Here is a 15,132-nt window from a genome sequence, read left to right as displayed (position 1 = left end):
TGGATAACATTGGTGTGATGTGATCGCTTCTTTTGGCCCCATAAATGAAGCGAGCTGCAGAATGGAAAACAGACTTAAGTGGGGACAGGTGAGATTTGGGGAGGCCAGTAAGAAGAGAATTGCAGTAGTCAAGTCTGGAGAGGACCAACGATTGCACCAGGGTGATGAGGCCCTGCTCCGGGAAGAAGCGTCGGATTCCCCAAAGAAGGCGCAGTTGGTAACGAGCAGATTTAGCAATAGAATTGATGTGGGGAGTTAGGTTGAGTTTTTTGTCTAGAATGACTCCAAGGGATTTAGCGCTGTCGACAATGCTGGCTTTATTGTTTAGTAGATTCATCTGATCCATCCATGATTGGACCGGGGGAGGAGAGAGTGAGGAGGAGAAGAGGAGGAATTCAGTTTTGGAGGGATTCAGAATCAGTTGATGAGTTGACATCCAGTTTTGGATGGAGTCCAGAGTAGAGCTTAGGAAGGAGAGATCATGAGTGGAGGCAACCTTGAGGTAGAGTTGAGTATCGTCTGCATAGAGATAATAGTGAATCCCAGATTTGCTTAGGAGGTTTCCCAGTGGTTCTAAGTAGAGATTGAACAATAAGGGTGCAAGTATAGAGCCTTGAGGAACACCCTGACCTACCGCCACAGGAGAAGAAAGACTGTTCGCTATTTTGATCATTTGGGATCTGTCAGAAGGATGCAAACCATTTAAGCACAGTGCCCTCCATGCCCATTCTCTGTTGAAGGATATTGAGGAGGGTGTTGTGATTGACAGTGTCAAAGGCTGCGGAGAGGTCAAGGAGAATTAGAAGACAGGACCCCCCCGAATCGAGTATCCTCAGTGCGTCATCAACCACTTGCAGTAGGGCTGTTTCAGTGCTGCAGTTTTGGATGAAGCCAGACTGGCAATTGTCAAGAAGATCATTGTCCTTGATATGACGAGAGAGTTGTTTTGCTACACATCTTTCTGTGATCTTCGCAAGGAAGGGAAGGTTAGTGATTGGGCGGAAGTTGTTGAGGTCCTTCGCATCAGCAGTGGGCTTTTTAAGCAGAGGGGTGACCTGCCCAGTTTTGAAGGAGACAGGAAGGGAGCCTTGCCAGAGGGAGAGGTTGATCAGAGTGGTCCAATAGGAAAGGGAATGGGTATAGAAGTCCAAGGCAATGGCACTGGGGATAGGGTCAAGAGAATGGTTGGAGGGCTTTGTTTCGTGTATGCACTTGAGAAGGGCCTCTTCAGAGATGGGGTCAAAGCTCTGCCAAATGGCTAAGGATTTGCGCTCCTCTGGAGGTGTAGGATGAGCGACCTGATCCACAAGTGATTTCACTTTTTCATCGAAGAAAATAGCGAAGTCCGCTGCTCTTTTAGTAGAATCCTCCACCTCGGAGGATGGGGAGAGCAGCTCGGAATCTTGATGAGATCGAATAGTTTTTTGGGTCTATTTTTGGCGGAGTCAAGGAGGGTTTTGAAGTGCGCCGCTTTCTCAAGGAAGATATGCTTGTGGTACTTGGATCTTGCTGTGCGAAGCATGGCTAAATTGTCTGTGGAGGGCACTTGTCTCCATTGCTTCTCCAGAAATCTTAGCTGCTTCCTTTCCTCATAAAGGGATTTGTTGAACCAAGGTGCTGAGGGAGTGGGCCTTATCCTTTTGCTTTTGAGTGGAGCGACGTCATTAATTTCAGCTGCAAGCACTGTGAGGCATTGGGAGGTGAGATCGTCAACAGCTATGTTTGGGTCTAGCCTTGGAAGTGAAAGCAAAGCTGATTCACAGAGGGGACCGACATCAATATTTTTGGCATCACGGAACCAGGAGATGGCCCTCTTGGGTTGGCCAAGAGTTATCGAGTGTGAAAGTTGAAGAGAGAATGGGATGAGGTGATGGTCAGACCAATCTACATGGATTGGGGTAGAGGTAGAAAGCATGCCTGCTTTAGAAATAACAAGGTCCAGGATTGCGCCCTTAGAGTGGGTTGGTTCAATGCAGTGTTGGATAAGATCATTTGTAGAGAGGAAGGTGGCCAGAGAGTTCGCAGAGGAGTCTTGCAGTACGCCCCAGTGGAGATTAAAGTCACCCACGAAGGTCTGTGTAACGGGGTCGGGTTGGGCTGCCAAGAGGAATGGTGGATTCCTGATTGTACCCCTTCTACTTCACAGACTTCTACTACGAGGGGGGCCTGGGACGCGGAAACACTCGATGAATCGTCCACAGTTCCCTTTAAGTGGGCGTATGAGGACTTCCCGGAAGACACGCCTACCTCTGACGTCGACGATCCTGGATGGCTGAAAACGGGGGAAGCCCTGTACGCGGCGTGTGACGTCACCAGCGCACCGGGAGACGGAGGACGCGAGGAGAACCGAGCGGAAGAAGAAGACGAGCGAGAAGACGGGAGGCGAAAAGAAGAAGGAGTGCCAGGAGGCCAACGACCCTGTGTTCCGCCGTGCCACGCTCCCGAGGGAGGAGTGTGGCTCAGCCAGGTACGGCGGCGTGGGGCGGCTTGGGTGGGGAGAAAAAGTTCCCCGTGTGAATAGCGTTAAAACCCCTGTGTGTACCTTCCCTCTGTATTTCCCGCTCCCTTTCCTAATCCCGTTACCTACTTGAACTGCACCTACCCATTCTTCCCCTCACTCGTTTCCCCCACGTTTCAGCACAGAGTCACTAGCGTGTTTGTATGATACACCGAGATCCCTCACTTCCACGGGTTCCCCTGGGTGCTGAAGCTTATCAGATACAAAGACTAACGGCGTCCCTCTGTCCATTTCCTTTCTTACATGTGGACTCTTCGTGGAGAGCAACGCCATAGTCGAGGACCTTACTAGAGTGACGCCCACCGGCTCTTCCAAGAAGACACCCCTCCTCCGACATTCATCTCTGAACAGCGGGACTATTTCCTATCACCTGCCCTGCGTGCCCCGAAGACCTCCACCACGGATAAGATAGAGTTTGCAAGGGAAAGACTAACATTCCGCACAAGACGCACTTTGAAAATAAAACCTAGTTTAAAGAGATATACGGGTCAAGTGTCTGTTGAGCCAGAGTTGGTTACCACTCCAAGCGTTCCCAAACCCCCTGCCCAGACTACATTGGTGTCAGAAGTGGGATTTCACCCCTCCACACAAACAGCAGACATGGAACAAGTGGTGCAACAACTCATTGAAGGCCAACAGAAGTTGGAATGGGCTATCAGCCAACAAATGTCGGCTGCGGATGCTGACAGGGACATGTTTAAAAATTCCATTACGGCCCAACTCGAGGGATTACACAAGGTAGCCCAGAACCCCGGGGTACCTCCCACAACAGAGCGAAGGGGATTTGGGCCACATCCGTCCGGAATGCAGTTGCAGAAATACGTGCCAGGGGAGGATCCCGACGTGTTCCTTCTAAACTTTGAACGAGCAGCCAGAGCATGTGGTTGGCCCGAGGAAAAATGGCCATTGTTTTTGGCACCACTACTGTCAGGTGAAGCACAAGCTGCGTACCAAGTGGCCAATCACGCGGGAGTAACTCCGTATGCGACCATCAAAGCAGTCATCCTAGACCATCTGGGGTTGGACGCAGAGGCCTATAAACTGCGATTTAGAAAAGAAAGAGGGGTAGCAGGGGAACATCCCAAGACCTTATACTTGCGGTTAAAAATGGCCGCCGACAAGTGGTTGAAGCCTGAAAGTAGGAGCAAAGAGGAAGTCATGTCCAGCATATACCTGGAACAGTTCATGGAAGCCTTGCCATATGGCACTCAGCGGTGGCTCAGACAACATTCAGGCCTCACCGCTGAACAGGCCATAGAGATGGCTTCAAACTACAATAGAGCGATGCCCCGAGCCTTGCCATGGGATATGGACAAAGGCAACAAAGGACCTGTGGGGGTGGCAAAACCGGAAAAAAAACCAAAACCAGCACCAGAACAGTGGAAACCTCGCCCCATAAGATATGAGCCTCCTACCCAAAGAGGTCCTCAGTGTTTTGACTGTGGAGAGTGGGGCCACATAGCTAGAATGTGTCCCCGGAAAAGAACAACCGAGGAGCCTATGGAGGTCGGTTATATACCAAAGGCCGTGATGTACACAGCGGAGATGGGACCTTCCTTCTACGCAAGGGTAATAGTGAACAGTAAATGCATAAAAGCTCTCCTTGACTCCGGGTGCAAACAATCCGTCATAAAAAAACTACACGTACTGCCCTCCCAGGTGGGCCCTGACCTGACAGTACACATTAGATGTGTACATGGTGACGTAAAACCGTACCCAGTAGCTCATCTTACTCTTAGGCCCTTGGGTGGTGAACCTTGCAGAGTGAAGGTAGGGGTGGTGGAGTCCTTACCTGAAGACCTAATCTTGGGGTTGGATAACCCTGATTTTTTGAATCTCTTCCGCAAACAGTTAGAACTACCTAGAGAAGCGTTGTTATCCACCGAACCCTGGGAGACAGACCGGAGTTTTAAGTTTGCCCAGAGTAATGACCCTACGCTCCTGAATGCATGGGAAGCAGCCCATATCAATGAAACCACACCTTCACCTGGGTATCCCAGATTCAAGATCATTAATGATCTGCTGTATAGGGAAGGGAAAGCAGGGGATTCCCCACAGCTGGTAGTCCCGAAGGAATTTAGAGACCAAATTCTGTTCTATGCCCACACCCACCTAACGGCAGGCCACAGCGGGGCTGAGAAGACTCTACAAAATATCACAAGGCTGTTCTTTTGGCCTGGCATTTATAAAAACTCCGAAGAGTATTGCCGGCAGTGTGAGGTATGCCAAAAGAAAAACATGAGTAGACCCCCGGCAGTACCCCTTCAACCACTACCCATTATAGGCAACCCTTTCGAAAGGGTGGGCATGGACCTCATTGGCCCCCTGCCCCGTACCTCCAGAGGACACACATATGCCCTTGTTATCGTCGATTATAACACCAGATTTCCTGAAGCCTTTGCTCTTAGTACTCCGACAACCAGGAATGTGGCAGATAAATTGATCGAATTGTTTTCAAGAGTCGGGTTTCCAAGAGAGATCCTCACGGATCAGGGGACCCCCTTTGTCTCGAAAATGATGGCCGAGGTTTGTAAAACTCTAGAACTGAAACACATACGCACCTCGGCGTATCATCCACAAACAGATGGATTGGTTGAGAGATACAACCGCACTCTCAAATCCACATTAAAGAAAATGTTGGCGGCCGAAAACAAAGACTGGGACAAGTTGTTACCGTTGGCCCTCTACGTGCTGAGGGCCCAAGTTCAGAGCAGCTTGGGGTACTCCCCTTTTGAGTTGTTATATGGCCGCCAACCCAGGTCCCTATTAGAGATCACGAAGGAGGCCTGGGAAAAAGAGGGGGAGGTGGAACAAAGGTCACTATTAGAGTATACCAATCAGTTGAGATCCCGGCTGGGAAAACTCAGGGACCTGGCATATTCCAACTTGGAAAGATCCCAGGTGAATCAGAAACACCAGTACGACAAAGGCAAGAAATGGCGGGTGTTGAACAAGGGGGATTGGGCACTAGTGCTTCTTCCTTCATCAAGCCAAAAGTTCAAAAGCGAATGGAAGGGTCCCTACCTGGTCATAGAAACCATAGGCAAAACTACCTATCGACTTCAGATCACACCGGGAAGACAACAAACTTTCCATATCAATCTGTTAAAAAAATGGATAGGTCCCCCACCTAAAGCAGCAAACTTAACATTGCCATCGAGGAGTGAAGGCTCTACCCTCGATAAACTACCTCTCAATCCTGAACTAACAGACATTGAAAAGGAGGAACTAGCACAAACTTTACAACAGTTCGCTCCTATGTTTTCGGATGTGCCAGGTCGCACTCATTTAGCCGAGCACTGTATAGAAACTGAACCCGGCAAGGTAGTGAAGCAAAGGGCCTACCGCATTCCGGCGGCCAGGAGAGCCGACGTAAAAAAGGAGGTCCTGGACATGCTACAGTTAGGGGTTATCCGGCCGTCTCACAGCAACTGGGCGTCCCCCATAGTAATGGTACCAAAACCGGACGGGTCCACCCGGTTTTGTATGGATTTTCGCGCCCTAAATGCCATCTCTTCCTTTGATGCCTTTCCGATTCCACGAGTTGATGAACTCATAGAGAGAATCGGAGAGGCCAGATATATCACAACGCTGGACTTAACTAAGGGTTACTGGCAAGTACCCCTGCGTGAAACAGACAGGCATAAAACAGCGTTTGCCACGGATGATGGTTTATTTGAGTTTACGGTGTTACCTTTCGGGTTACACGGAGCCCCAGCAACTTTTTAGAGGCTTATGAACACTGTATTAGCTCCCCACACCAAGTACAGCTCCGTGTACCTCGATGATATAGTCATCTTTAGTAAGACCTGGAAGGAGCATCTTGTCCATTTCACCAACATCTTACGGGCCCTACAAAATGCGGGCCTCCATGTAAATGCAAAAAAATCGAGGGCTGCTTTTCCTAGGGTAAAGTACTTGGGATTCATGCTGGGCGAGGGGGTCATCGCTCCTCAGGAGGAGAAAATTAAAGCAATCACCAACACCCCCTTCCCCACCACAAAAAAAGAACTGCGTGCATTCCTAGGTCTGATAGGATATTACCGACGGTTCATCATGAACTTTGCAGAGACCGCGGCTCCCTTGACAGACCTTCTAAAGAACAATTCCAAAAACAACCTGGGGAAGAATCCTTCCACAGACGCCTGCTTAGCCTTTGAGCGGTTGAAAACAGCGATCACATCCAGTCCTGTGTTGATACCACCGGACTTTAACAAACCTTTCTCCCTGGCAACTGATGCCTCTGACGTGGGGATTGGGGCAGTGCTGTCGCAAGCGGGTGATGACGGGTTGGAACACCCCATTCTCTTCATCAGTCGAAAACTGCATCCTAGAGAAAGTAAATACCCCACAATTGAAAAGGAGTGCCTGGCGATCCGATGGTCAGTAGACAAATTACGGTATTACCTGGAGGGCAAGCCGTTTACACTGTTCTCGGACCATGCTCCGCTACAGTGGATGCAGAGAACCATGTCACAAAACGCCAGGGTATTGAGGTGGTTTCTGTTCTTGCAACCCTTCTCGTTCACCCTAGTCCATAGGAAAGGCGTACATAACGGCAATGCAGACTTCCTATCAAGAACCCCCATTCTCCCCGATCGGGAGAATCCTAGGGGGGAGCAGTGTAACGGGGTCGGGTTGGGCTGCCAAGAGGAATGGTGGATTCCTGATTGTACCCCTTCTACTTCACAGACTTCTACTACGAGGGGGGCCTGGGACGCGGAAACACTCGATGAATCGTCCACAGTTCCCTTTAAGTGGGCGTATGAGGACTTCCCGGAAGACACGCCTACCTCTGACGTCGACGATCCTGGATGGCTGAAAACGGGGGAAGCCCTGTACGCGGCGTGTGACGTCACCAGCGCACCGGGAGACGGAGGACGCGAGGAGAACCGAGCGGAAGAAGAAGACGAGCGAGAAGACGGGAGGCGAAAAGAAGAAGGAGTGCCAGGAGGCCAACGACCCTGTGTTCCGCCGTGCCACGCTCCCGAGGGAGGAGTGTGGCTCAGCCAGGTACGGCGACGTTGGGCGGCTTGGGTGGGGAGAAAAAGTTCCCCGTGTGAATAGCGTTAAAACCCCTGTGTGTACCTTCCCTCTGTATTTCACGCTCCCTTTCCTAATCCCGTTACCTACTTGAACTGCACCTACCCATTCTTCCCCTCACTCGTTTCCCCCACGTTTCAGCACAGAGTCACTAGCGTGTTTGTATGATACACTGAGATCCCTCACTTCCACGGGTTCCCCTGGGTGCTGAAGCTTATCAGATACAAAGACTAACGGCGTCCCTCTGTCCATTTCCTTTCTTACATGTGGACTCTTCGTGGAGAGCAACGCCATAGTCGAGGACCTTACTAGAGTGACGCCCACCGGCTCTTCCAAGAAGACACCCCTCCTCCGACATTCATCTCTGAACAGCGGGACTATTTCCTATCACCTGCCCTGCGTGCCCCGAAGACCTCCACCACGGATAAGATAGAGTTTGCAAGGGAAAGACTAACATTCCGCACAAGACGCACTTTGAAAATAAAACCTAGTTTAAAGAGATATACGGGTCAAGTGTCTGTTGAGCCAGAGTTGGTTACCACTCCAAGCGTTCCCAAACCCCCTGCCCAGACTACAGTCTGATTGTCACTTTGTGTGTATTGGTCGCTGATGAAGTCAGTGAGATCTTCTATAAACCAAGGGCCACTACGAGGCGGGCGGTAAATGATATGGAATCTGAGCGGTGGACGGTGTTTCAATTGAAGCTCAAGAGAAAGGCATTGAAAGGTGAGGGAGGAACTGATTGGAGAAGCCTTAAGTTGGAGGGCGTTTCTAAAGATGACTGCAACACCTCCACCCGTGTTGTCAGTTCTGTCATTCCTAAATATGGAGTAACCTGTGGGTAATAGGAGATCAAACATAGAGTGAGAGGTATCTTTGAACCAGGTCTCTGTGAGGAAGAGCATGTCAAGTTTGTGAAGGATGATGGTATCGGAGATTTCAAGTTTGTGTTTTACTGCAGATCTGCAGTTGTGAAGCATACAGCGCAGCTCTGTCAAGACTGTTTTGGTGACGGGGGCACTTGGGCTCTGAAGGGTGATCGGGATATTGTACTTATGTGGGGGTGCTCGGGAAGGTTTAGGTGGATGCTTTGTTCTGACAGAGGTGATGGTCGGAATAGTGTAGATAGTGGGGTTGCTAGGGTATGTCTGTTGAAGGAGGGTGGCGTTCAAGGGCTTGTGTGAGTTAAAGACGTTAGCAGACGAGAGGTTGGGCTTGGCTGTATTGGGGTGAGGGGGCGAGGTGCATCTCTGGGGAAGTTGGGAGGGAGTAGAGGTGCATGGATGGGTGGAGATCTTAGAGCATAGAAGTGAAATGGCAGCTGTAAGCTGGGAGATGGAGGTGATCAGAGAGCCTAGCGTATTTTCCAGTGAGAATGAGGCAGAGCACGGAAGGTTGGGTGGCTCGATTGAGACAAGGGGTGGTGGTATTGGTGGTGGAAGGCAGAGAGAGGTGGGGGACAGGAGGTAAGTTGGGGTGAGGGGTTCACAGGAGGAGTAAGTGAATTGGGCGTTAAGGGAGAGTTGTCATTGTTGGTGTTGCAGGAGGGAGAGGAGTTAAGGACAAATTTAGAGGGAGAAAGGTGCGGAACACGGCGGTAGGGAAGTAGCAGGGGAGATGCCTGAGTGGCGTCATGGGAATGTAGGAGGTTTGGGAGGAAGCGAGGTGCAGTGGTTGTGGAGGTCCTGTCAGTTAGGAGAGGTGGAAGTGAGGGAACGGTCATCTGGCAGAGTGAGGGGGGTTGAGAGAGAGGGAAGTTGTGGAAGGGAAGTGGTCCTGCTGGGCCCGAGGGTTGGAGATGGGAACGGTTACTAGGAGGGGAAAGGGGGTAGTGCAGCAGTACTGGAGGAGTAGGAGGGAGGAGAGAGATGCAGTGGGAATGTGGCGAAAACTGGATGAATGGCGAGGGGATGCAGGGGTGGAGAGGAGGGATGAAAGGAGGGATAAGGGGAGCATAGGGAACGTTAATCGGGGGAGAGGGTTGGAGGAGAGGTGGACTAAGAAGGGGGGTGAAAGGGAGAAGTGTGGGGGAGGAGAAGAGATTTGAGTATCGCGATAGTACAGATGGGACGAGGAGCGTATTAGCTAGTGGTAAGGCTGAAGTAATGTGGGAGGGGACATACTGTGAGGGGGGAGGAATAGGAGATGAGGTAAGTTGGGGCGGGGAGGGAAGAGGGCCGACCTGTGCTTCTCGAGAGTGCAGCCAATTGGAGTGGGGTGGGGTTGGCGGGGGAGAAAGGGAGTAATGGGTGGAGCTGGAAGGAGAGACAGGGGGAAATCCGGTTGCAGAGGAGGGGTAGTGCGCTATACAAGTATCAATTTACATTTACAAGCCCTAGACAAATCCTACAGAAAACTATTTGGCATGATAAGGAAGCCCAGAAAAGCAGAGGGCTTCAACGTCCTTCGGTATAAAGGTAAATGTCTCACAGCTGAATGCGAGTCAGATTGGCCTCCAGTGTTTCACTGTTCATGATGATTACATACAAGCATGCCAGGTTGCCACTCCATCACCAGCTCGTCGTTGTCAGGTGATCACATTCAATACATATCATACTGACTGCACACCACACACCTGTGCCATGAGGTGAGGCCCCCTAACAAAATGTTTGGACAATCCTTGCGATATAAACATTCTGCTGATAACTATACGTATAAATATATTTCTACTAGTATATTAATTTTACCATCCTTTGTCCTTTGAATCCTGAGAAAACAGAGTTGAGTGGAAACTTGTAAATTTGAGGCTTCTTACTTCGATAAAACTAAGGAGCTCCCAGCATTTTCCTTTTCAAAATGTCACATTTGATGACAGAGAGAGAAGTATAAACAAAGATTATTAACTGATGTACAAGTGTACCATTTGGAAGCTCTGTAGTAAACGCTAAAATGGCTTAACTGCATGAACACCAATGTTCTGTGATGTCCACATATGAACTGGGGGGTAAACGTTATTTGGGAACGTGAGTTGGCACATATAACAGAAAGCATACATAGTCTCTGTACGAAATTTGCAAGATATAGGATAAGACTGCAAAATGTTGATCAGCTGCATTGGTATAATGTTACAAAAACAATGTTATTTACCACCTTTTTGTGAACTGTTTCAAGATCACGCACTGTGCCGTTCATTCTCAGATAGAGGTGCAATCCCTGCTCTTTGATTTCTTCTTCATAGTATGCTTGAAGTGCAGTTTTGTGAAACAGTATATCTCTCTTAAGTAGGTCATACGACTAGAAATAAAAGGTATGAGAATATCATAACTAGCACAAAAACAAATTACAATTCTCCAAATGTACACACCTAGAAGATATATTTTGATGATCATTTTCATTCTGGACAGTTAATTGAGTTATTGACTCAAGTAACACATGTTAAGACATTCTTAAAACTAGTGTCTTGTGTGGTTGTAAAGCACATTTGGTGAACAGACACTAATCAGAAATCATAGTTCAAATGGAATGGAGAATATTGAAAAAAACGAAAACTAAAAAGGCAGGACTTTGGCTTCACGCAGTCGCTCAGATTACTGTGACTTGTATCTCATTCGCTGAAGGTCACAAGTATAGGTGATTGTATAAATGTGTGGAAAGTGGATCATAACACATTTAACCCAATTTTCAAGTTACATTATATTATTGCTTACAAATCTTTATTACTACAAAATGCTGGTGCTAACTTCCTAATGAGACACGATGAGGATGTTTTTCTGCAAATGCCACGCTATATGCAATTTTTATACTCAAGAAGTTAGTTTAGGCAAGTAAGGTACAACTTTTATCAGAAGTGTAGGAATGCTGGGTAGTAGCAATTTTGTGCGTCCCCATATCTTTCTGAAGTTTGCCTCATACAAATGAGAGGAATATATGTGAATGTAGTCAAAGTTTGAGGTTTCCATGGAATTCTGGATAAGATAACCTAATTGGATCCATGCAGTCACAACAACCTGGAATGTTTTGCATCTTTAGGTTTCAGAAATGCTGGGTTTGTAGGTTTCCCTGGATAGCGCTGAGCTCAGGCTGAAATATCGCAGCCACCTACATTGTCAAAAAGAATAATAACTCATGAGGAAAAATTGATATCTCTACTGCACATGTTGAGGTCTTTCATGTCATGGGCCCCAGGCCCATTCCCACAAGTGGGGTACCGTTTTTAATTGCGAAAATTGGAGGATCACTGGGTAGCAGCAACGTGAAGATAATGCAGGAGTTCAGCAATAGTTTGAAGTTTGTAGGACACTGTGGGTAAGATAGGTCCACGTAAGTCAGACTGCCCTGGACTCCTACTAGGAACTCACCAAGAAATGTTTCGATTTGGTAGGGTTCCATAGGTGGCAGCCAAGCCAAGGCCCATATTCCGCAGCTACCCACATCATCAAAAAGGATAATTCTATATGCAAAAAATCTGATGTCTTTATGTCACATTTAGGGGGATTTCTTGTCACTAGTGCTAGACTCAGCCAAACAAACAGGGCGCTGACTTGACAGGGAGAAGTGTGGGAACACTGGGTGGTAGGAACTTTATGGATCCCTCAGACTCGAGTACCTACCTCAGAGAAATGTGAGGAAAATGTATTATTTGAGCCAACGTTTAAGGTCAAGTAACACCACCCTGGATTCCCTTGGGTGTCTAATTTTTAGAAATGTCTGGGTTTGGTATGATTCCCTTGGTGGTGGTCCAGGGTCTTTCTCTCGATGGTGATAGGCCAACTAACACAAAAGGGGTACAGTTTATATCAAGAAGATTGTGTTCATAAACAAAAGTACAACATTTCTTCTGACCAACAGGATTCAATTCCATTATTAGATTTCAAATGTAAATAAGTGTGCAAGAAATAACTCATTTTGTTAAATGCTCTCTGAATCACAGGATTGTATGAGTAACCCAAATTCAAAGGAGTACAGATGCCCACTATTAATAAAGTCAATATCTTGTGCACATTTAAAATATACATAGATTTTCTTTATACCAATTATTGATTCTTTTAATTTTACCATATGATTAGCTGCATCATCAGTAAACAATGAAAAACAATCAGCAGCGACTCTGTTAGCTCAGGGGATTGTGTGTTTTTGTATAAACGCTACATAGTCCAAGAGGTGTCTTAAAGATGTAACAGGATTTCAATTATGTAGGCTGGCTATCAGGGGAAAAATTACCAATATAAACAGCACTAATTGATATTTTTTCTCACAAATGTTCATTACTTTTGTTATTTAAACGATTAGTTACTTTGAAACCCATGAGAAATGTACATGAATAACTCTTAGCGGAATTCAGAATGTTATCTAGCTTTCAGAAATGTATAGCTTCCTGAGATTTCTCTCGGAGTTCACACCTCTTTCTACCACAAAATGCAAGTAGATTAAACCACAAAAACAGGAAAATGTACCACCAAGTATATAAATAAAGAAAACTGTAGCAAATAAATTGTTTCCTTTTACAACTCTTTTTGTTGCTGAAAGCTGGGTAGATGGTAATATTAGCATAGAAGTCCTTTTGTTGATGTCAGTTTTAGAAAATAAATTTGCTTTCTTGTATAGAATTTTTTTTTCCCATTTTCTGAAACAAAAGTCTGAATGTTGCTATATTTTGGTTATTTTCTAAATTCCCTATAGGTGAATCCACAAACCCCTGGGTACCTTTAGACTCCCCAGAGGATAATTAGACCTGGGTACAATTTATGAAAAAAGGCTTAAGCGCGAAGTACCCAAACATCAAATGAAAGTCTCAGCAATGGGGTAGAAAAGGGTCAGTAACTAGAGCGGTTAATTAAAAAGATAAATAGTTAATACAAATAACATCTCAGAAAACAGAAGCAAATCATCAGCTCAAAAATTATAAAGCAAAGAAAATATGTTTGGGGCTGGCAATAAGAAAAGTTATAAATGTTTATGGTAAACCAGGAAAAATGTCAAAGTACCTTCAGTGAAACCTACCGAAGAACTAAGGACCCTGAAAAGTTAACCTAAGTGTGCACTCAGTCAGAAAAAATGAGGTGACTCAATTTAAAGAAGTAAAACTATGACTAGCTGGATGACACTGATGACTATATCTATGATTGCCTTTAGTACATTGGATACGCAGTAGGACCAATAGAATTCCAATGGCCACAACGTGATGTGATGACATTGGGTGCAAGATGAACCTTAATTGGCTTTTTGTTGCCATGTTCCTGGAGCTATGTTTGGGAAAACGGGTCAGGCTTCTGGATAGGTTCCAAGGTTAGATTGAAGCTGCATGCCTTTCATGTTGCACTAAGGGACCTTTTTGGGGGTTAAAGTAGCTCAGAGCATAATAATATGGACAAAGGTGTGCCTTGTTCCAGGAGAAGCTCCTGGTTGATCTCAGTCTTTTGAAACCCAAATAGAAAGTTTTCTTATCCCACGGAAAATTCCAGCAAAATAGATTTTGAGCAGTTTCTTGGTGTAGCTTTCTTCAGAAATGGTTACAGTGGATCAAGTCCTTTTTTAGAACAATAGAGCAACCTCCTCTCACAAGCAGAACAGACCCTCACACGTTTTTAATTGACAAGTTCCTAACTGGTCAGTGGCTGTATTTGGTTCATGACTTTCTTAGCTGAGGCTATGCAAGGTCTTAGAAAGAAGCCAGATGTACACTGTGGATGTAGGCTCTCAAGGAAAACTGTCTCCCAAAGTACTGAATGAAGTAATGAATGAGAATAACTTTTGCTGAATGGAGCTGTCATTCCTACGTAGCTATGCTTATGGATTTCGTGAATTTGACGTGCACTGAGAAGGTAAGGAAAGTGTGCAGTGCAGCTAAGTTTGTGAGGAAATGAGCACTACGGATGTCTGCTATTGTACAAACATTCGCTGAAAGGGTTTGGTTCAACAATAACAATGGCACGAGTCAACAAATATAAGGCATGCGTGGTAGCAGACATTGATTCATGCTAGTAATATATTTGCCTCAGAATAATTGATACACGCCAACTGTTCACCATTTTTTGATAATTATATGAGAGTTCCACTCTCAGAATACGGCCTTTGCATAGAAACAGCAGGAAGGAATAGTTGTGTACCTGTAATCCTTGTTCTCTTTCAGGTGAAAATCTACTGAAATCATAAGCACTGTAACTTGCAGGACCCCAGATCACTTGTTCAAAGAAAATTTAAATTGGACATTTACGTTTCTTTGGAAAAGGTCATATCTTCAAGTTTGCAAATAACTTAGCAGCCTATAAAATAGGCTACATAGGGCAGCTGAATTTATTTACTTAAAAAATGAACTCTTAATAAAAAAATATGCACTTGTCACCAAGGATTCAAGTGACATAGAAAAAAAACTCTTTCACAAACCTTTTTGTTAAAAGAAAATGAAGGGAAGAAACTAAGGGCAATGTTGCCATACAGGCTGAAGTCATGCATGGCTGAAAACTGGCTGCTGCCTTAAGAGCATCCAACCCTCCAGTACCCCATAATGATATCTCAGTGGCAGTTGCTCTAGTTCAGGCTTCTCCAAGGGGTAGCTCATGAGGTACTGGTGCTCGACCGCTAACTGTAAATGGCTCTCATGTGTGCAGCTCAGCCTGCAAAATTAGAAGCTC

General features: G+C 46.4%; 1 protein-coding gene across 1 annotated transcript in view; it reads right to left on the bottom strand.

Moving 5' to 3' along the window:
* The window catches only part of C10H10orf67 (chromosome 10 C10orf67 homolog), a 2,378,031-nt gene that overhangs the window by 2,049,501 nt on the left and 313,398 nt on the right, over positions 1–15,132 (bottom strand). Inside the window, exon 3 of the mRNA XM_086939822.1 lies at positions 10,649–10,795. Coding sequence (XP_086795948.1) covers positions 10,649–10,795 — 147 coding nt within the window. The remainder of the gene's footprint in view (positions 1–10,648; positions 10,796–15,132) is intronic.

The sequence above is a fragment of the Lissotriton vulgaris genome, chromosome 10, assembly GCF_964263255.1.
Source record: "Lissotriton vulgaris chromosome 10, aLisVul1.2, whole genome shotgun sequence".
Taxonomy (NCBI): domain Eukaryota; kingdom Metazoa; phylum Chordata; class Amphibia; order Caudata; family Salamandridae; genus Lissotriton; species Lissotriton vulgaris.
The sequence above is the reverse complement of the archived record's forward strand: the minus strand, read 5'-3'. Positions and strand labels throughout refer to the sequence as shown.